General features: G+C 35.2%; 1 protein-coding gene across 4 annotated transcripts in view; it reads right to left on the bottom strand.

Moving 5' to 3' along the window:
• LOC149078968 (cell adhesion molecule Dscam1-like) overlaps positions 1–24,055 on the bottom strand; it is a 121,323-nt gene that overhangs the window by 22,706 nt on the left and 74,562 nt on the right. For all 4 annotated transcript variants that reach the window (XR_016193865.1, XR_016193866.1, XM_089241199.1 and 1 more), the window contains exons 6-12: positions 13,011–13,198; positions 12,658–12,924; positions 9,601–9,828; positions 9,265–9,444; positions 5,929–6,090; positions 2,711–2,995; positions 795–914 (exon numbers count right to left, since the gene is read on the bottom strand). Coding sequence is in view for 2 of the 4 variants with exons in the window: in XM_089241199.1 (XP_089097325.1) it covers positions 795–914; positions 2,711–2,995; positions 5,929–6,090; positions 9,265–9,444; positions 9,601–9,828; positions 12,658–12,924; positions 13,011–13,198 (1,430 nt within the window). In the remaining 2 variants the exon portion in view is untranslated. The remainder of the gene's footprint in view (positions 1–794; positions 915–2,710; positions 2,996–5,928; positions 6,091–9,264; positions 9,445–9,600; positions 9,829–12,657; positions 12,925–13,010; positions 13,199–24,055) is intronic.

Below are 24,055 nucleotides of genomic sequence, written 5' to 3'. Positions count from 1 at the left end.
ATTACTTGCTGAAAGTGTAGCTGGGTATATTAAAATGCAGCCTAGTAATATCTCTACGAGGTGAATCGGTGACGTTGGTGATTTTCCTCTTCATTTCTGCTTTTTTCCTCCACTCTTCATCCTCGAGGGGATCGAGCGACGTTACCGTGGAACGTTGATAAGACACGTTCTTCAGAAAATAAAAAAGATCAAGTTTTCAAATTAAGATATAATCTTTTAATATGCTGAACCATGCTGTAATAGAATCATAAGTGATATCTTCGGGTAGGAAAATTTGCATCATGTCATCTGTAAATTTTCAGGCTCATTGTAATTCTGAAACAACCAGAACTCAATACAGGTTGTCCTAAATTTCTTGCACAGCCGATATTTCCGTTCACTTTAGAAACATACTTCCTTGACTTAAGATTCATATTTCACCGACATGAAATTTCAGCAGACATGGTCTAGATCAAATTTAATTTTTCCATTTTTTATGCACACGACCTCTCCGGAATTCAACGTTTTAAGTAACCACACGTCATTTGTAAAAAAAAATCGTAATTAAAAATATGTCATAAGTCAACGGTTGCAAAGATAATAGCTGTCGAAGCAATTTAAGAGGCAGCCTGTATACCATATTTTCTATAAGAGCACGATGAATGGTTATTCATTGTGCTCAAACCGATTTGTAAAACTCTTTTGGTTCCACCCACATTATTGTATGTATCTCATTGCTCCTGCACCAATCGGATCTGCATATTTGGTCCTGCGTACCCAATCTGCGACATTAGTCAGAAAACAGAAATACGTACCCTCAGCTCTTTTCCATTCGATCTTTGGTTTCGGAAATCCATCAGCTACGCAATTCAACATCACGTCTGAACCAAGAACGGCTGCAGCGTGTGACGGTTCGATTGTCCAGCGAGGTGGAGCTGAAAGAAATTGAGAACATAGGGAGCACATGAGAATTCCGAATGACAGTGAATATTGTAAGTCAAACTTCCGGGTACATTTCTTTATCAATGTTCTTTTATGAAAGGTCAATTCTTTTATAAAAGTTGTCTGGGCTAGAATTATTCAAAAAGTATAATGGCTTATATATATAGAACCACACATAGTTGCGAGTTTCAGTTTCAAAAGAAAGCGATACTCCTTAAATTTATTTGTAGACTCTCTAGGGCAAGCATCTTCAAGCCGTTGCACGCGAGCATCAGGGTGCTCCCTGAAGCACCTAGAGTGCTCGATGCTCGTACACGATTTCGTGCACGCGAGCACTTGATCAACATCCCAATTAAATACCTTGAACAAATTGCATTCAAGGATTAAAACTATTCTGATTTCATTCATAAGTATGCCAAACTTGCCGTAAGTGTACTCTTCTTTTGATGATGGATACAGGCAGTGTTTGCGACTAGAAAAAAAGTTGAAAAATCTCTGCTCTAGTGCATTGTTCAGTGTGAGCACCTTCAATGGCTCTAAAGATGTCCAAACGATACGCGATCTCTTTCCAAGTTTTTAGTAGCATTTGAGGTGTTATTAAATAATTGCTGCATAGATATAAAGTATTGGTTACAGATGTTGGACGCTCTCAGTATGTACATACCGTTTAACACACGATACCGATTCAAATTCAACTATCAAAAGAACAAACTAAACCTTATATTGCGTCATCCACATGCTGATTTGCCATCAGTGCGTGACTGAGTAATATATGCTTGTTTTTTGGTTGATAAAAGCGTCTCAAAGCAGCTGTCGACAGTGAGCATGTGTAATCTTGTCAGAAACCTTGAAGCAATACCCTAACAATACTACAACACTTTCATAATTAACCTTGTATAGCTCTCTCATTATAAGCCATCACATTTGGATATCTTTAGCCCAGACACCCTGTACTCTTTTCCGAACAGAAATCAGTGATTTAATTCCAGAAAAAAAAAAGTATACATAACCGGAATTATTACAGTTACTTCGCCTATATGAGTATAATCTCTCTTGGCCCATTGAATGCTCGCGCTGCATCTTTTCGACACCCATGACATTCATTCGTTTTTACGTTCATATTTGGAAGAGATTTCTCCTGTGCTGCCATGTACCATCAATTTAAATACTGTGATTGATATCGGTAAAAGAGCTACAATTGAATCCATTGAGCAGCAAAGTGCAATTTGGCGTCTTTCATTCGCTAAGCAACAGATTATGGAAATGGCATGTGAAGTGACATTAACTTTCTTTTTTTTTCACAACAAAAAATGAACAAAGAATATTCAGTTCCGGACACGCAGTGCAGTGTCGCACCAACAATTTTTTCCGTAACACAGTAAAAGCTAGAGAGATTGCTTCAGTTAGATTGTTTAGTTTGTTTCAGGTGACGCGCATTCCTAACTTCAAGTAAAATGTTATATTATGCGGTATTAACTTTTTGTCTACAGATAATAAGAAAAACATCTAGTTAATAGACACGCATTCTTGAGAAATTCATTAGACTATGATGTCTCACAGACACAACACGAGTCTCTAGGTTAAATGGCGAAATCGAAATGAATGCACCATTACAAAACCTTCTTATAACAATTATTTTCTTCAAAAAATCACAAGTTAGTCGGAAAAAACAAATGTCATATCACAAAATCACCAAACCAAATTAGAAACATGATGAGAAGTTATAAGAATGCCAAAATCAGAAGAATAAGACACATATTCCGTTACGTATGGTTAATGAACAGCATACCGTGGATTACCATTGCCGCCGTAAAACTAGCTGAGGCAGCCATGTTGCTCGCAGTGCAAGTGTAATTTCCTCTATGGTTAAGATCGACTCGTGAAAAAAGAAGAGCCTTCGAATATTCGTCGAGAGTCGTTTCGGATAGGCCTAGACCGAATTGCAAAGGTTTCCCGTCTTTTGTCCACTCTATTGTGATCGGCGGATCACCTTTCGTCACCGAACAGAGAAGCTTCGATCTCGATCCTTCTTCTATTGTCTCCGGTAAATTATACGGCTCGATAACCGGGGGAGCTGTAGGAGAAAAATAGGAAGATTAAATCCCACTATATACCACTCTGAAATTATAACACGTCAACGTCTACTTGATACGAAAAAAAGCTGAAACCTGTCACAAAAATATAATGTCACTTTGATTTGATATCTCCCACAAATTCGACAAAGATAACGACGAGCCCATCGCTATCATAGAAACAACATTTTATTATTATGTGAACATTCAAGTAAATTATTTAGAATTTGAATCCATCTGTGTAATAATTATTACAACTAACTTTAATGATGTTTTATTCTCTGTTGCGTAGTTTTCGGTGTCTCCGTGATCGTGAAATCAAAATAGCAGCTGTTTCGTTGAGAGTTTTCTGCTGAACGACCGCACTTCAACACTCATTAGGTAAATTGACCTGTAAATGAACCGAACAGTGCTTAAGCGTAATTATTCAGAGAAGCACTCTTGGGAATCGTCATCGTCATCACATGCGATTCCTGTGTCGAATAAATTTCCTTATTTTATTGCGGCGGGAGTAATTAGCTTTCACCTATCGCTACTTAATGTTATGAAGGATATTAGAAAATGCTATGCTCTGTCTAACCTGATATAGTTTATCATGAACTCTGAATGTATAGGAAGTGCAGGGATTATGGACCAGTCAGGTAATATGGAGAGGGAATTCCGCGTTTTTCTCAGTTTTCAGGTATGGCGGCAGAGCGGAACACGGTGATAGACTTCTTCAAAATATACCCATGAAGGTGAATTAACTTCTGCAGATACTCGTGGTTTCAGACACTGAGTAACCGACATACACAGAGAAGATGTCTATTTATACATTTACATACACTTACTGTGGCAGACGGGGACAGACGTTATGTAGAAGAGGAAAGGTCAGGGAATAATGTGTGTCCTGTGGGACCACCTTGACTAATCTGGGGCAGGGGAAAAAATTGCTTCTTTGAATTATGAATCCTTCTCCACTACCATGGCTGAACAAATTTCCAAACATTAATATGCTCGGTCGGGCATGTAACTTAAAATAATAGACTCCCGAACCAATATTTTACATGCCCGAAAAATATTATCACTCAACTTATTTACTTAAAAAAACTGAATCTCATTGATTTATTTGCATAAAAAATAACGAAAAAATAAAATGAAACAAATTATTTTTTAATCGAAATTTTGAGACAAATACAAAAATTCAAGAAGAATGTGATTATCAATTACGAATCTAAAACAAGTTAAACCGCTATTACAATTTTCTTCGTTGTTGTCGTCGGAAAAGTCAAGAACCAATTCACATTTCACCTCGCTTATAGAAACATGGGTGATTAACGATGTTCGACCGGACATGCCATGGCCTATGGTAGCCAGAACATGCGACTGAGAAACCGGGACAAATTCTAATAAGAATCAGGACATAGCGCAAAATTCACTGATAAATTCTGAGACACCTGGATAATGAATTTTCAAAGGGAATTATACTTTATAGTGCCAAATTGCAAGGCAATGGACAAAATTACCTATTAGCACTGAAAGTCTGGGCTTAGTAAGATTTAGTTCAGTGTTCTAAACCTTTTCCCTACACTTTTCAGACACTACATGCGAATAAAACGGCCATATAATACATTATTTTTTTGGAAAAATATATTTTTACTTATGCAAACCATAATTCTCTCTTCTCTTTTCTCTTCCGTGAATAGTTGCCAAAGAAAGCATTTGTGTTGAATCTCACGCATGTTTGTATGAATACTCTTGCATGAACGTCGATCAAAAATACTCATGTATGTATTTGTTTCGACTACATGCCCGGTCAAAATCTGTATATTCCCCGGGCATGTCGGGCAATAGATTTTTCCAGCCCTGCCCTCTACCATTATCACCTATAAAAACAAACTAAGGGTTAGTTATTAATCAGTAGCTTCATTAAATTTTATTTTTGATAAATTTCAGTGAGTTTTCTTCATTTGGAACCACCGGTTTCATATTCTCTGATTATTTCATCAATTTCCATAATCACCTCCCTTCCCATATAAATAACACATCCAGGATGATGATAGATAATCGTGAGTTAACATCGATAATTCGCTGTTGGGATGGTACGTAGAGCATAGAACCCTCACTGAAAACGCCACTCGAAACGCCTGAGATTTTTCTTTTGGTAAATAAATGGAATAGCTTATTCTCGGGGGTCGCAAATTCTAACACAATTGATAAGGAACTCGATGTCCCTAATGAGATGAATCGAGAAGCTGTATAGATGTAGAATAAGAGAGAAACAACCATTATTTTTTTATGGGCAGTGTATATTATATATTATCATAATTTTGATTGATTTATTTATTTGCGAAATACAGTCGACGTTCCATTTTCCGAACCTCCGATTTATGAACTCTGCACGTTTTTGCGTACTAATCCTCTGATCCCAAACAATATACTTTTCTTTTGAACGTCTTTCTCATTTACAAACTTTCGATTTTACGAACTATTTTTCACGTCCGTAAGGGTTTGTAAAAACGAGCATCTACTGTAATTGCTCTTATTTTCAGTTCTGTTTGACTCAGATATATATTCGACATCCATATTTTTTATGGGCATCTTTTTTCGTTAGGAATTTTTTCTCTCTTGCGGCATTTGTATATGCATATAATTCACTCCAGAATCGTAACGATAAAGTATAAATTCTATATCTTTCCGACAACTCTTACTCAATGGTGCGAATGGAACTGCCGGACCGAACGGCCGTAGGGAAGAACTGTCCGTATGAGAACGGAAGATTTCGGATGATCTTTACTATCCCAGATGAATGACCAAACACTACCGCCAACCATCCAAAGTGATGTCCAGCGGGGAAAATAGCGGTTTTTTTTTCTTTTTCCTTCAGCACAGAGAAGTGGGATCAAGAAGTAAAAAATACACACATACACACAAGGAAAGGCATGATGTATCTTACTGAGAACGTTGATGACAAGTTGCCTTTCTCCTCTCTGTCCTTGGCTATTTCGAGCCACACATTTGTATTCCCCGGCGTCGCTTTTGCGATCAATCTCCCATATGATCAAGGTGCCGTTCTTGAAAGCTCTCTGTCTGTGATTGTACGGAATGCGTCGTCCAGCTTAACACGTAAAAAGAAAGAAAGAAAATAACTGCAGTTATATAGATACACGTCCCAGCCATAACACAAAGAAATGGAGAAATGAATGTTTACAGAATTTTAACAAGAATGCGTTTGCTGTTGTTGATGATGGCAAAACCCATGACCTGCATATTTATTAGTCTACGGCCTCCCGTTATATGTCACACGCATTTTTTTATGGAATCATGCTTTTTCGGAAACGAAATCTTGTAGAAAATTTATAATCCAATTAATCCCAAACAAACTCCCAACTATATCGAGGCCTTAACAATTCATATCTGATATGCAATTTGTCTAGTTTTATTCGACAGCGTGAAATTTTCGAATTTTTTTCTTAATTTAAATTATGAGATAGCCGTTTCGGAAGAAATGAATAAAGCATGTTGTGCATTCATGAATTTCTAGAAAAAAAAACCTTTAGAAATTTAGATTCTTGAATGATGTAGATAAGAGATTCACTAAAATGATTATGTGAATGGCTGATGCAGTCGGAATCCCGAGAAGATTTATCTTCTGGAAGAATCTAGAATAAAACTAGGAAATGTTTGTTGTTACTCACCAGCACTACACATTTTTATACAAAAGTAATGCACGCTTCATTAAATAGAAAGAATTACATTCATTCCATTTAATAAATTTAACTTCATTAACATTTGCATTAATTAACATATTCATATTATATTTTTTAATATTTCATTAAAAAAGAAAGTAGAGTAAAAGCTGCTTGGGAAAATTTAATGTGATAGGAGAGCTGTTTCCATCATCACTCCGATCAAAATGGCTACTAATGCCACAAAAGTCTGTTATAACGAGTGCGGCTTGTAGCGAAAATATCGCTATCATAAGTGATTCGAAAGTGATTGTCAAATAGTTAATGTTGAAGATACAAAAAATATTCACTTATAGCGAGTTATTTGAGTGAAAATCAGAACACATTCACTATAACGACACGGAAATTCTCGAAAAAAACATGTTTTTCTTTCCCTTTCTTTCATAAACTGGAGGCTGGAAAGAGTGGAATTTCTTTTTTTCAAATCTCTTCACTCTATTCATAGATGTTTATAAACGAGGAGTATTAGTATTTCCCCCACAGATAAAAATACCAATTGCTATATCGTATCTTTTTATTTATATAGGAGGTTAAACACAACAATTCATATGTAGGTGTATTGCTTGTGTTGTATATGCCATTTATATTCAAGATTCAATGCGTTAAACATTTATCATACAGAAGTTTCATGCACATACAACATGCTCAGTCTCATCGTTATTCAATTGACGATTCATGTGGCATTAGTCTAAGAAAACTCTTCCAATCATAAACAACATTTAAAATGTCACCTGACATCATCGTAAAAGCTGTTTAAGAGAAGAAAAATCTTGTTTTTTCCATAATGAAAGTCATATCTGGTAAAATATTTTTAATGCACTGACGTAAGATAAAAATTTAAACCGTTCTTCTACGACCAAAACTAACCGAATTATGAAACATCCAAATTTAAGATTTGTGGGTGTTTTCTCTTCTCAAAGAAAATGGATTTTTCAAGAGGCATAAATTCGGATTTAACTATTAGTTACATTCAGAATTAACCATTAGTTACATTCAGAATTAACCATTAGTTACATTCAGAATTAACCATTAGTTACATTCAGAATTAACCATTAGTTACATTCAGAATTAACCATTAGTTACATTCAGAATTAACCATTAGTTACATTCAGAATTAACCATTAGTTACATTCAGAATTAACCATTAGTTACATTCAGAATTAACCATTAGTTACATTCAGAATTAACCATTAGTTACATTCAGAATTAACCATTAGTTAAATCCCAATAGGTACAAAAATTTATATAGGCTATAATTACCAATTTGATATTCCTGAGATTTCATTCAATGTTGTAATCAAAGCCCGAATTTTGTTTCCCTAAGAAATCTTATCATAAGTTTTGACAGTATCAAAATCATATGAAATTTTTTTTCTCAATGTTTAGGTTTCATCAAATTATATATAATTCACAAATCTGTTAGGAGCAGTGGCATTATGGCCCCCACAACTGTGGGGCTGACAGGGCTCCAGCTTGGGGGCCTGAGAAGATTCTTACCATTTTTTTGGTTTTTCACGAGAAATTCACTATTGAGAGTCTCGTGAAGAATCTGACCTTAGGGCCCTGTTGCTAGATTGAGCGGGACATGACTGGCGTGCAGGGAGGAAGGGGTACATAGGGTTTATTTCAATATAAAACTAAACCCCCCCCCCCCATCGCCGAGCAAATCTCGTTTAAGCCTATGGTTAAGAAGAAGCCAAAAACATATTTTGTTTTATATTTTAAGACAGTTCAAGCATATTTTATCATCAATGCAATCAGTATTCCTATAGTTCTTTAGTATAGTAATTTATAGTATTCCTATAGTTTCTCATCTTTTTCATTGTAAAAAAATTTAAAAAGTTAAAATACCAAAAATATCGTGAAAAAATGCCAAAAAATGCCCAATAACAAAAAAAAAAGTGATTTCTGAACCGTAAAAAAAAAATCAAGATTCAGGTTGAATTGGCTGTAACTACGTCAGTTTTTTTTGATCGTAGAAGAATGGATATATTTTATTTTAATTTATTCATTTTTTTATTTACATTTTTTTTATTTTCCATCATATTTTTCTCATTTTTATTTATATTTTTTTTACTTGATTTGTTTTTTTTATTTCATCTATGTTTTATTTTTGTTCGTTGTACTTATTTGTATTCATTTCTTATTTCTTATTTTATTTTTGTATTTCACATGTCACTGCATGAAAAACTTTTCTGACAAATGTAACTTAGGACCCAGCGATTAAATGAAATTAAAAATTTCTTTCCGTAGATTGTCAAGATCTATACTTCTTTATTTAAACGCTTTTTCGATAAAGATTCCGCATCATCGGAATCGACTGTTGAATATCGATAAGAATAGACACTAGTTTAAATCGAAAAAACAGAAATTGCTGAGATCGCAACCACCTAATCTAACACAGAAAAGATGTTTACTCATGACACAGACACAGTATATGAGCTCTAAATATATTTTTCTTTTCGTGAAAATCGAGTTGATATTTTTTATCCTCTGTAAATATCATGAAAACGGTGTTCAATAAAACACTTTATATAGCCAACCTTTCTCCCAATATACTTCTTCAACAGGATAGCCAGCCACAGGACACCGAACGACGAGATCTTTTCCTTCGACGGCAGCAATATCTTTCATCATGCGTACGAATGGAGGGCCGATTACGTTTATCTTAGCCAAATGGCTTATCACTCCTAAATCGTTCTTTGCTTGGCATCTATAGAAACCTGAAGTTGGAAATATACCGAAGAATGCATATATAATATTACATATGAGTTATATATTATTTATTGCTCACTGTCTTTCTCATACTGTACATCATGCAGCGTGGAGGTAAATCTATTCTATTTGAAAATATCGTGCTTAAAATTATTAGCCATTACCTCCATCTTCGACTCTTAAGCTGCTTATATTCACGAAACTTATGACTTCGGCTCTGGAGGTGACGTAATCTCCTACCGAAAACCTTATGTGTTCAGGGATAGCCAGATCATCTAGCGTCCATGTGACTTGTGGCAAGGGATTACCGGTAGCTATGCATTTCAGCGATAGCGGTGAGCCCGGTTCAACCTTTGCAGCCTCGAACATGTGCTTGAGTATCGGAGCTACATCTGAATCGAATAAAAAAAACCACAAAAAATTCAAGAAATTGAGCAAAAGAAAACCATGGATACAGATAAAAAAGGATTTTTGTAGCTGAATTTTCGATAGAACGTCGCATTTAAATTCCAGCTTAGCTATCGTATAATATTCATATTTGAAATTTTTTGGTTTCTATGAAGTGCCTGCAGATGCTATCATCGGAAATGCTCTCTAATACCAGAGATCAATCCGATTACTTTTATTCTTTTCTTTTCTATAATTGGCAGCGAAATGTATTCGTATTTCTTTTTTTTTTCATCTTCTGCAAATTCTTGTATGGATATACTAAGCTGACTTTGAGTAATTTTCATAGAATTTTGTCGTATGATAACTTTTAAGGACATTACTGATAAGCCGATTACCTTAATAGGATCAAAACATAAAAAATGTAGCGCATGTATGGCTTGGGTTTTCATTTTCTTTCTTTTTTTCCATACTTGTAATTCTTCACCTCTAACCGCTTTGAAATACTTCCACCGTCAACACATACGTACAATAGATACGGCTTAGTCATTCATCTCATGTTTGAAGAGTGAAACAAACTCCTTTTTTAAATTTATGCACATATGAATGCGTTTATAGGAGGACCACGGAATACAAGCACAAACAAAAACGATATCGACTTTGGTAGTCCTTTGAGGTTTTTACTAACGGTGAGCTTTGTTTTTCTATATTTGCTCAAGTTATGCAGTTGTGAGCCCGTTTTCTGCATTCAAAGAATTTGGCATTTGTTCAAAACTTTCATACCGTGAGAGTAAAAGATGCCACAAATTTCGGATTTTTTTTTTCACTTTTTATATACCACAATAATCCCCACATACTGTAGTTAACAGTAGGACATGTTCTCATTCACTACAGCTATCCGCAACGCAGTTGTCCGACCCTTGTTTACCAGGACGTGCTCATTAAAATCCGGATTCAAAGACACGCTTGGGGTCCATCAGACTGCGATCTTCATTTTAGTGTCATTATTAATGGTAATGCTTTTAATGGTGGTTTTCTTGGTGTATCATTAACTGACAATTATTTTCTTTAAAATCTCTAGTTAATTTTACCGAGATTTTTATTCATTTAAATTAAGTTCGCCGCTCATCTCAGATTTCCTCTCGCATCGTAAAATGCAACATAATACTGCAACGTTGCCACCGAGAAATACTTCATCAATTGCTTTGCCGTTACTCTCAAGAATATTTTCGTCAGCATCATTTTCGGCAGACTAAGTGGCCTTTCACCTCCAGATTTCGTTTCTATGAGGATCAGCGATTGGTCATGAGATGAGTTTTTGAGACAAAGTTTGAAAAAACACGAGAAAACGTGCATTATATTGCATGGAATCATTTCATTTCCTTGAGAAATAAACGAATTTATATGATCAAAATAATACGGTGTTTTTTTCTAGGGCATTATGAAGATAGCGTCGTTAAACTCAGATACAGTACAGAAAGAAGAAACTCACATGTATGGGTTGAGAGAACGAGTCCACTATGTAAGTAATAAGATTCCCCTTCAACTGCACGTGCAGACGAGTTAAAGTGGTTAAGCAAATCTCGCGAAATAGTTAATAGTTGGAGTCTAGACCATTCATTCATTCATACAAACCGAGAATAAGGTCTATCGCCATGGGTAATTTACTGCCGATTGAGTTGTACCAGAAGTGTGTGCGTGTGTACAGGTATCTAACAGTCTTTGAGTACGTATCTAGTGTCATGTTTTTTTTAATTTTCAGTGCTACAATCCATGAGCGAAGTGTAATGATTTGTATCGTTGGCCTGTTGTTCTCGGTGCAGAGATTTTCTGACGGGGAAATCGGCTCGCATTTGCACCTCAAAGTTGGGGAACCAACTTCAGGCGACCATTACTGTGGCGACGGTGGAGTTCGAGTTCGGGACCTTGTGATGTGAATCCGTCACTATGAATACTCAATCAGCGGCGGGGTCAAGTAGAACATTTCCTTAAAATTTCCAATTCGGTTGGAATGATCCAAAAGGGTGGTAGAAGGTATGGGGATAATATGGGATCCTTTGGGAGTTCATAAGATAAATGTTTATCTAAAGGACTGGGGCGTTAGAACCAAAACATATGGGGAACTCATATGTTCTAGACAATGCTAAATGCCCAGACTTTGTTTATTTCATAATGTCTGCCACGGAAACGAAATAGTTTATCCGAGTATGCTTCCCCTAATTCGTTTTCCATTCAGTCAAATTCTTTCCTACCATGTCTATTATAAGAAAGAAGAATCCAAAATTGAGTTTCTTGAAGATGGATGACATTAGGAATCTTATAAACATTCGATTCTAAAATAAAATGTTATAAACAGGGAGAATAAAAGCTTTGAGCAAACCGGGAAAAAATTGTGTTTCAGAGAGTTTTACTATATTGCAATGTAAATATATCTGAAATATTAAAATTTTGTTGCTAACAATCGAAGCTGAATCAACATAAAATCCAACATATTTCTATAATATCAAGAATCCCTGCCACATTTGGTTAAACTTGGATATATTAAAAGCCAGTTGTTATGATTTATAGTTTATTCTATAACTGTAACGGCGGTAGTCACCGAATCACAGTCGGTGAATACGGCCGTATGTGTGCTATATACTCCAAAAACTATTTGTCTGGCCATATGGACGTCATTATAAGTTAAATAAGATGGAGTAATGAGGTTGAGGACGGTGATTAAGTGGAATTAGAGTAATTGCCGTTGTCTTATTTGAATATTACACTTACGTCTCTCAAGAGAATTACCCCCTATATTACGCTCTCTCTATTAGATTGATGTTATGACATCTTACCTCCTAGCATTAATTGCCCGGTATCCTGAGCAGATTCCTTGTCGTTGTAGGCGAAGCACTGGTACATTCCTTTGTCCTCACGCTCAACGTTCCGTATGCGCAACTCCTCCCCAGTTACTATTATTCTGCGCGAAGATAGCACCGGTACCATGTCTTTGCGCCAGCTCACCACGTGGATTGGATGTCCGGACACGTTACAGCTCAAGACAGCTGTCTTGCCGACGTCTATGGTCTGGGCTCCAGGATGCACTTTCACCTGGAGACGCTCTGAAATTACATCGAAATACCTGATAGAGATATTTGTCATCAAAATAACACCGGCAGGTGGATTGAATTGAGTGATAGTCACATACCACGAATGAGAAGCTCAGTTTCTGCTCTCTCTTGGCCATTCGTGTTATTCACAACGCACACGTATTTGCCCCCGTCTTGGACGGAAGCTCTTTTTATCAGGAGTGTTCCGTTTAGAACAGAAATTGAGTGAGACGATATATCGACTCTCTTCAGTGAGGGACTTAGACCATCCTTAACCCGATACCAACTGCAAAATAGCGTAGATTTTAGAACTATGCATCAAAAACATTATCAAAGAAATGAATAAGAAATTTTATAATACCAGCAGCAGATCAAGAACAAACACACAAACAAGATATTTCAAAAACTTTCAAGGTTTTTTTTTGTTTTTGATCGTTTTGGGGAGGCCATGGGACTCCCTCCCTGAGTACGCCTCTGATGGGAACATCAGATACATAGGCCTATCACCTTATTCCTGAATACCTGAATACACATTTTTCTTCCACGAATTGTGGTATGTTTACTAGTAGGTTTACTATTCGTTAGAAGTTTCTCAAAGTAATGCACGAGGAATCAGTGATACATGGTACCCCCGCCACAACAGACACTCCCCGTTAGCAGAAACTTTTCTGACACCGGTCCCGTGGAATAGGGATATAGTGTATTTTACTCCCCGTTAACGGACACTTTTTTAGCGGACAATAAAATCAGGTAGACTAATAAATTTTCAAACTCTAATTTGTTAATTTTTTATCATAAACCAAGAATTTATCATATTAAAATTAGATTACGTTTAATTTCAAGCTCGTATTGGTAAAAATGCTAAATCGTCAATTAATTACTTAACTGAACATAACTATGGTCCAGGATGATGAACTCGAATGGTAATGTTGATTTTGTTTGTTGATACGTGTGAAGAAATCCAACTCAGATAATGTTGTTACGACAAAGTTGCGATCCTCTTCACACATATTTTAATTTAATTTTCATTACAAAACACATGTGTAGTGCTTGTATCAGGTACGGGTACAAATAATTAATTGGTTTATTGATGGGAAGAAAGGTTATAAATTTGTCCATATATTTTATCAGACTTTCCAACTTTATTTGGGAATTATGCGTAACCGTAAAATTAAAAGTGATAAATGTAACGAAATTTATTCTAACTTTTCTTTATCGAGGCGATTAGCAATTATTAATAATCACCGGTGCGTATTACTTTTGCAGAAGCATATACATTTTAACATTAAAATGTATTGGAACCGATTGCGACCGATGTTAAACGTCGTATAAACGAGGTTCTACTACATATCTCATGGATGTCCATTATCGAGAGGTACTACTCTAATGTGATATTTCCAGAACGAGGTCACCAGTGAGAGATAATATAAGTCAATTCCAAAATTCAGTTCCAATTTTAATTTGAACTCTAGTGCAGTTACAATGCAACTTAAGCTGGTAATGTCTCATATGATAGCTAATTCCCCATTTCAAGACGTATTCTGTTTCCAAATTTAACAACTACATAAGAAACACTTCATCAATAGCTAAATTGATTAAATTAACAGCAAATATAGAAAAAAAAAACAATATGCACGCAGTGTTTAGAAATATGTGAAAACTCTGGTGTAAAAAATATTTTGTTTTAGTTAGAAAGATTGAAAATATACCATATTTAAGAAGAGCTAATTTCGAGGAATTACAGGGTTAAGATTAATTCCATAAAATTTCACTGTTTAAAAACCGTAAAAACCTTCATATGAGGTGGAAAATGGAATAAAAAAAAGTAGCTGGCTAAATTATGTTTAAAGTTTGAATACATAATTTCATTACAGCCTAATTCCAAGTCGAGTTGCATGTTTTTCGACCGACAAGGAAACTTTCCGCGCTCACATAATTAATGTTTACATTTTATGAATAATATTCTGAATAGTAGTCTTCTAAGCACTGTCAGAATATATTTATAACGAGATGAAAACCGTAAAGAAGTTTTATTTTATGTTAAGGGGGCATTTCTCTTTTTTGCAGAAAATTTATCATGTGTGATTTTTATAACTTTACCTGTAATTTCTTACATATATTATTTTTTAGTTAATTTTTGTAGTATGTTTGATTAAATGGAATGTCATTTAACATTTTTAAGTATCAAAATTTCATGAGTAATAATGAAAAAAAAATTCGCAATCCACAAATTTTTCGCATGCGTATATTTTTTTTTTTACTGTGACTGGAAAAGTCATTTCTTGAAAAATTGCAAAAATCTGTAAAAAAATGGGATTTTTAAATCTACAACGATATCAAAAGAATGCCGTGCTTATTTTGATATATAAACAGTAATCTGAATAACTTACAAATGATGCAGCAGGCATTGGAGATATTTTCGCCGATATCGAATGTAATTTATAATCGATATTAGTTGCTAACTAGGGATTCCTTACATTTTATGTGAATATTACATAAATATAACAGTGGATATTCCCCTTTTTACAAAAATTCACCAACCACCTGTGAATTCTAAACAATGTATATTGATAGCTTAAAATAAAAAGCTTATATATCGAGAATTCCTAACTTCTGAGGAAGAAAAAAAAATGTGTTTATAAATATAGCCCCTTGATATGATTGGTAAATGGCTTGTTAAAACACTCTACTCACAATAAAAATTCTTAATCCTAGGTGGTTCACTTAACATTAAAACAACGTCAAAAATCACCGAAAAATCCCACAAAAGTTAGTCAAAAACGGGCACGCGTCTTTGTTTTCTCCATAAAAGACAGCAGATCGCTGTCGATTATTTTTCAACAGCTTTGGTAATAGGTAAGTTGAATATTTGGAATCAAAAACTCAAAAATTCATTTACGGGTAAAAATTGATGTTCGAAGTTTCATTCTAAGCCATCACGTTTGGTTTCTTAACAACTCAACAACCAACTTATTTCTCAACAAACTCTGATTTCTCAGCAGTTAATCGTGTAATACTAACAATATGCATGTACAGAATATGGTGTCTTGAAAATGCATCTACGTTATTTTTGGTGATATGGCTGCATTTCTAACAATTTAATTTATAAATACTCTATAAAAACTAAGAAAAATCATCATTCACATGATTTAAAATTTAAACTACACTATAGTATATATATTTTTTATCTTACTTAAAATCGTAATCTCCAAATATCAACCTATTATAAAAGACGGTACTTTGAAGTACCACCAACTCATTCATTTCCGCAACATCCCTTATATGAATTGATGGGTGGACTGATAAGTTAAGTATCTTTATCACTAATAAAGGAACTGATAAGAATAGATTATATAGCCCCTATTGTGTAGATAGATCTTGTAAATCATGAGATGATACTATGATTGACTGGCGGGTGGATGCCATGTTGATAGTTTGTGTTCAGCGTGGCAAAAGTTCAGCCAACAGAGAATTTTTTAAATTGCTTCAACAAAGCAGTGGGTTTGAAACCAGTCATTTCACTGATGAAAGACCTAATCTGGTGATTGACATGAATTCTAACGGTTCTCAAAATAATGTTTAAAATTAAATTTAAAAACATTGCAACATTACTAAAAAACACTTGAAGCCAGATATTTCATTTTTCAATTTGGTGAAAAAATGGACATAACGAACCGGCAGCATCTTGTGTGATACCGAAGTTATTGCTGAATGAATGGCTGACTGAGGCAACGAAAATACAGCATAACATGCTCCAGAAGAATTATAAAAAAGTTAAGCGTAAAATGTTAAACACGCTTCGCCATTTTCTTGAAACAACTGTGAAGGTAGGGCCCGAAATATTTACAATTCTTGCAAAGATAGATGAAATTGTGAAGACTCAAAGAGCAAAAAAATTCATCAATCATATGTATGTAAATAAAATTGATTTGAAAGAAAAAAACCCTATTTTATTTCAGTATATTTCCATATACTGTGATTGAATGTTGACCGTGCAACTTAATAATTTCATCGGTATGTAGTAGAATATATAGTACGATCTTTTTTAGTTTTTTTCAAAATCAATCGAATTTTTTTCGCCTTTTTTTGGCATGGTTTTCCTCTCACTAAATACACTCTATTTCTCGAAAACTCTACATCTCGATTTTTTTTTCGTACTCATCAGTATCGAGATAGAATGGTTTGTGACTGTACATATAAGGTTAATTAATTTGTTGTGTACTAAATAATGTTTTGACAAATATGCATCTTTTTTTTAATTTTAAGCCTTATAACTAAAATGATCAACCGAAAATCAATTACGTGATTAATGTTTCATTTTTTTCATAATGTGGTAGATAAAGGATTAAATATGTTGGATGATAATTCGATAATTTCGGTCAATATTTCGGTTTCGATTTTATAGCAGAGAGAGAGAAGGCCATTTCGTTTTTAAATCATTAAAAACGTCTTTCTTATTTTATTACTCTCTAATCAAGTATTGTCCCAAAAAGACCGAACTTTTCGAAAGTATCGAAATAATTCTAGTTGGCCGACGATAATTCTCATTAAGTATTTGGAAGGGAATTCACGTATATAAATTGCTTTAATGGCCATTAATGTAGAGGAGGAGAAATTACGCTTGATCAACATCACACAGTGGAGAGGCATCGAGTTGTCGAAAAGTGAAGTGGAGCGTGGATCGCCGACCGATTTCATTTCATTACTGACACGGTCCTATTATATATATATATACGAGAGTATCTATCTATCCATATATATATACACACACACACACACACACGTGCACAGTACTGAAGTGGATAGCGTGCAATTTCACGTACGACTGGAGAGCTGTGCGTGTTGTCCTTGATTAAGAGGGAAGAGAGACAGAGAGAGGCAAATACTCTATTAACAGTCCGGTACGGTTACCCGTTAGTTACTCGGAATACCTGAAAATATATATATCTATATATTGTACTGTGAAATTGCATTCGGACGAGGTTTAGGGTTCACATATCTCTTTGTATTCTACAATGAATGAAGATCATCCACTTCCGTCTGCGTAACGACGTATTGAGAGTCATCATTCAGCATTAATGATTTCGAGAAGCTATCATTCGGAGCAATAAAGGAACAACCTTAGCGAATTATAATTCTAATGAATTAAAATAAAAGAAATATCAAATGAGAAATTCAGATTGACTTTCATCGAGACTTCGAGAGGTGTATATTGCGGTAGTTAAATTGTATGTTAAGAATTTATAGGTTGTTGGAGAAAGGATCTTTCTTTTGTCTGTAAAATTTATTACCTGTGATAATTTTCTTACAGTATTAAATAGAATGGGTATTTAAAGTTTGTAAGGATCAAACTTTCATGAGAAATATTTAAAAACAAATTGTAATAAACAAATCTTTTTACAAATGTATACAGGGTGCATGGCTATACCTCGAATTAATGGCGAACCGTTGATCTCAAAGACATGCATTCAGTCGGAAAAAGTATCCGAGAAACGTGTAGACCCCAGATACGTCATTCATATTGCCAAGGGTTGTATTGTTATTAAAATGAAAGAAAATTACGTTTTTATATGGACACGATGTGCCCAGAAACCCCATTCGAACGTTGTTGTCCTGTCTCTCCTGAGGACAAAAAAAAAATGCCACGTTTCAAAGTAACTCTTTCACAACAACTCAACAAAAGAGTTGGACCAAGAATTGTGACTCGGATTTTTTTGTTGAATTTCCGCACACTTACAGGTGGTGCCGATGTGTGAGAATACCCAAATTTTCAATAACCTGCTTCGCGTATTTGTGGAGCCAAAAAAAAAAAAACCCCGAAAAAATGGTTTAGCCCTTTTGTTTCTCTCGTTCAGCGGCCGTATTGAAACGATGTATGAGTGATAGGTATGTATGAAAATAGTATTTTCTGTATATTCAGAATAAAAATATTGTAGCATCTGAGTAGAAAGTGGGAGAATCATATCACACCTTGAACTTGAGCTTCTAATTTTTTAAAATTTTTCTGATATAATCGAAATTCTGCCATTATTTTTGAACAAAAAAAAAAGTCTGAAGAACCAACGTTTTAAATTTTTACTGTTTCAGCAACGGTATTTCGTGAAACTTTCTGTTCAATGAATGTCGCCTTCCTTTCTTGAAATATTTTAGTCCAATTGTCGCGCTTTGAGCGACATTTCAAGATGGAAATCGAATTTCGGATACTTTGGCAGCATTTTTCTGAAAGAGGGCAAGCGGATAAAGCTTTCTATTCCAATGAATCAAAATAACAGATATGCCTGTACTATACTAAAAAATAATTTACTTTTGGAAAATAAATACATAAATATATATTTTGATTATGACTCTAGAGCAGCGGTTCTCAACCGGTGCTCCGCGGAGCCCTTGGGGCTGCTTGTGCACTCTCCATGGGCTCCGCGGCCGCTTAAGGAAAATAAAAAAAAACAGTAAAATTAAAAAAAAATAATAAATATTTTCACATAGTAAAAATAAATCAGTGACTGATGAATAACTAAGAAATGGGCCTACGGGGCTCAGCAATAGAATTTTTCCCAAAAGTAAAGTCTTTTTTTTTTAGTGAGTGGCAGACATATCTGTTGTTTTTATCCACCGAAATGGAAAGCTCTATCTGCGTGCCTTCTCTGAGAAAAACGGCCGAGATTCGTTTTTCTGCTCAAAGAGCGACATTTACGCTAAAATATTTCAAATAAAGAAGGTGCCACAAAAGAAACTCATTGAACAGAAAGTTTCACCAAATACCAGTTTTGCAACAGGGAAATTTGAAAACCCTGGTTCTCCAAGGCTTTTTGCTCAAAATAATGGTGGAATTTAGATAAAATCAGATTTTCTTATTTCATTCTGATTTGCATTTTACAAACAAAGACATACTAGCTAAATGCTCATTCTGAACATCAGTTCCTGAATCAGATTTCTCCCATCGATTTTTGAATTCAAAAGTTTGTCCACGAATATTACACTTAAAAACGTAGAGTATTTTTTTGCTGGTTCCGGAGATACAGGGCAACAACTTCATAATTTATTGTATTTGTGATCGCAGGTTGTTCGTAATACAAAACGAATTTCTTAATTCAATAACAACTTACAACCCCTCGCAATATGAAGGACATATATCTGAGGTCCACACGCTATTCAGATACTTTTTCTAATTGAAAGTGTACCTCTAGTATCAATTAATTATTTAATTCTATCCATAGAGATGCATTGTATTTCTTAGCCTCCCGACTGCGATGATTACGTTTTAATAGCAATTTCGAAGTTTTCCGGTGACTGCTGCCACACCCACGTTATTTTTATTTCGGAAAAAAAAGCACTATCTCCCAAAATCTGACCATGAACAAACGCTATATCGATTAGAAATTAGATGCATTTCAACAATGCGGAACAATTCCTACAATTCTAAATGTTTAGTTTAAGCGTCACACGCGACTGGTCTCATTCAAAACAAAAAGAGAAGATAAAAAACATAATTTTATTATTATTAAATTTTTTCAACATTTACAAACTACCACCCGAATAAGTTAAAAAAATACTTTCATGTAATTGAACTGATTTTTTTGCATTTTACACAAACAAAGACATACTAGCTAAATGCTGATTCTGAACACCAATTCCTGAAATATTACTTAGTTTGTGGATTTTAGTGTTGACAATCAATGTTGCTTGCAAAACAACATTGGCGTAACCACCGCAAGTCTCCAAACCATACTTTTAAAAAAGAAAAGCAGATATCACTTAAATACAACATTTGGTATAATGACTGAAAAGCCACATACATTTTATGGTTTATAAATTAATAGTCTGGGAAAATAAAGAGTGATTTGAGTAGGTAATTTACAACAGCAGAAGGTTGTTGTCACCCACAAGATTCGAATTTAGGTATGGAAATCTTGAGTTTGGAAATCAACCTCACTATATTGATTTAAAGAGGATATGAAAATTTTTCTAAAACATTTTCCGATGATTCAAAAAATTGTATTGTTATACACAATGGAATGCAGAGTGATTCTAACTTCATAGAACAAACCTTAAGAGGTGATAAAACAAGCATTTTTGGTCATGGAATGTGTAGTCTAATCGCAATAGCAAAGACATTAGAGAGGACACAATAGCACTTCAACAGTAGCATATTATAATATTTTTCCAACAAATTTACTGCGATGTGTGATATCATGAGGGTGCATATGGTTCTAACATAATAACGTAAACAATTTTTTTTCTAAAAAAAATAATTATAAATTACTGAATCACTACATTTTTATTTCAACGGAATAGATACGCTGAGCTCATCACGCATTTTATGTGGCACCCGTCTCCATCATATCTCCTCTCTCTCGACTTATAGAAATCGTACCCGTTATTCCTATTTGAACCTTTAGACCTCATCAAAATTAGCCTCATTAATATGTCACCAATGTGTTTTATCACATATTTTGCATTAATCTTTAATATTCGACCACACATACACATTCTATAACGAAAAATGCTTGTTTAGGAGTATTCTATCACCCCTTAGTTTTTCCCATGAATTCTGAATCACCTTGTATAGTACTTTAAGTGCATAATGTATCCGCTAATTGTGTCTAGAATCAAACTCATTGTGATCACAATTATACGGAGGTTTAAACATTAAGATGTCTCAGCTGGGATGATAACGATGCATCGTAATTTAAAAGATTGTATGATAAATAAAGCTAAAGTTTCGAACTTGGATAGTTTCGAACAGTTCATAAAACAACGTGAAGGAAATTTATCTCGGGAGTATACTTACTACACCTACCTCATGTATCAACTGGACTAAGCTCGTTGTTTGATGAAATGATCCTGGTAATACATGGCTGGACACGAGAAAAAAGAAAAAGGAACCGTGTTATACGGTATTTATGGGCTAGGATAATCAGGCTCTGTTGCATGTGATTCATTAGCCGAGTGTCAAGTTAAGGACGGAAGATCTCACACGAACTCCGCGAGCAAAGTTCAGCAATTCTACCCCTTTCCCGTTCCCATAAATTCCTCGGCCGCTTTCACCTTCAGGAATTTCAAGTTTGCGAAAATTACCGATTTATTGAGTTCACCTTGCAGTCCATCCCCGGGACAACCTGACTTTTAATATCACACACACACACGTCCTCTCTCTCGTCTCTTTCTCCCCAACCCACGCCCAATACGCAAAGCAATTTCCTTCGGGTTGCTTAACAAGCCGAGCGGGTTTGACTGAAATTACGTCATTACACTTCAACTTCACTGAATCCGAAGTTAGTGGTGTGGGAGAGAGAATTGGCTGTGATGCAAATGAATGCATTTACTGGAATTTCCAATTATCGCCCGATGCGTTAAGCTCATGATCTCAAAACCATCCCTCAGCTGTCAGTAGTATCCTCACCATCCGGCTCGATTATGAGGAAAAGGATATAAGGTATAGGAGACTAATACGATCAAATGCGGTCTCAACAGACATTTATGACATTTTGCGATGTGTTATAATGTGAATACGAAGAGGCGGTGTAATAAACATCAAGATTGAAATTTTCAATCACAGACGAAATCAGACATCGTGTTTATTGTTTCCCAACGGAAAATATGGAACAAATTAGGAGATGAAGCAAAAGTTATCTTACGTTTGAGGATTTTCGAATATTGCATGAAATTTGTAAATTTCTGAATTATTTAGTTCTTGTTGAGTCATATTAGCTAGGTGTTGGGTTAGTTCTAGATTCCCATTCCCATAATGGTAAATTTTTTTTACTTCATACTTCATAGACATAAAGGGGAAAAAACGTTTATACCTGTATGGAAAATCTGACGATACGTAGAGGGTGATTCCGAAAATATGGAAAAACTTTAAGAGGTGATATAGTTACACACCAATACAAACAATTTTCATCAAAGAATGCATGGTATATCACGAAACACAAACGTGCTAGTGCGTTTCGAAACGGCCGTTCCACAAACGTTAAAACGACATTCCTGTTGAAATTTATCGGGAGAGAAAGAACACCGTGTGTATGCAAATGTAACTTGGGGAAGAAGATAAAAACCGTATGCATATCTGCGTCACAGTGAATAAAAGGCGTGGACACCAGTCCTGTGATGTTGTTCCAGCGTGCAACCGTTCTAACAGTTGTAACGTACAGGATAATGACGCACTTTAGTAATACTGAAAAGCAGGCATACATTTTATTTACGGAGCTGCAAACGGAAGTACCACAGAGGCAACACTAATGTACGGTGAGAGTTTTTCCCATAGGTGGTTGCCCAATCCGAAACATTTGCGTGCTTGCATCGGCAGCTGTGCGAAACGGGATCCTTTCTTGCTTCCCGGTCTGATGCAGGTCGTACAAGGACTGCCAGAACAGCAGGTGTGGAAGACGAGATTTCGCCAGGTTACATTTGCATGCATGGTGTTATTTTTCTCCCGATAAATTTCAGCAGGAATGTCGTTTTAACCATGTCATTTAGCATGTTAGTCTATGCATTTTCTAATGACAATTCTTTGTATTGGTGTATGCTACCATCTCTTAAAGTTTTTCCCATCGTTTTTTAATCACCCTGTACATACAGTAAGGAATACAGAAAAAAAATCGTGATCATAACATCATCCACAGTTAATCAGTGCATAATCGTACCATTGTCCTTATGTAGATAGTCCCACAATAATCTTGTCCTGTATATGATAGAATCTGGAATTGAATTTATCCAATCCATACAGAATATGCTAATGTCATTGATTTTTAGTATAATCAATCACGCCGTGATAAGATATAGATTGCCGTCTATATGGCCGTCACCTCCATTTCATCCACACGTGCCAGTAGAGGATGAAACAGCTTGTCTTCTTGGGCGTGAGTAGAAGTAAGCTTTGCTTGCTCTCCACAGACAGCAAGGAGTCGTCCTCCTCACTACATACACGTACTAAAACACGAAAAATAATGCACCTGTGTGTGTGTGTGTGTGTGTCACTTTTTAAATTCTAACAAGAAAGACAGACGCCAGCTCTCTCCTCAACTCAGAACAAGCAAAATTCGAACAATAGATGAATCGCTTCATGTGCAAAGATGATAAAAATCCATTTTTAGCAAAAATTCCTTTTTCGGCATTTTTCACATCAGTACATGTTTCTGCATGC

The sequence above is a fragment of the Pholcus phalangioides genome, unplaced genomic scaffold (assembly GCF_987345545.1).
Source record: "Pholcus phalangioides strain wild (caught in Gottingen) unplaced genomic scaffold, Ppha-v1.0 ptg000013l_1, whole genome shotgun sequence".
In the NCBI taxonomy this organism is placed as follows: domain Eukaryota; kingdom Metazoa; phylum Arthropoda; class Arachnida; order Araneae; family Pholcidae; genus Pholcus; species Pholcus phalangioides.
Note: the sequence above shows the minus strand (reverse complement) of the source record. Positions and strands in the feature narration are given on the sequence as shown.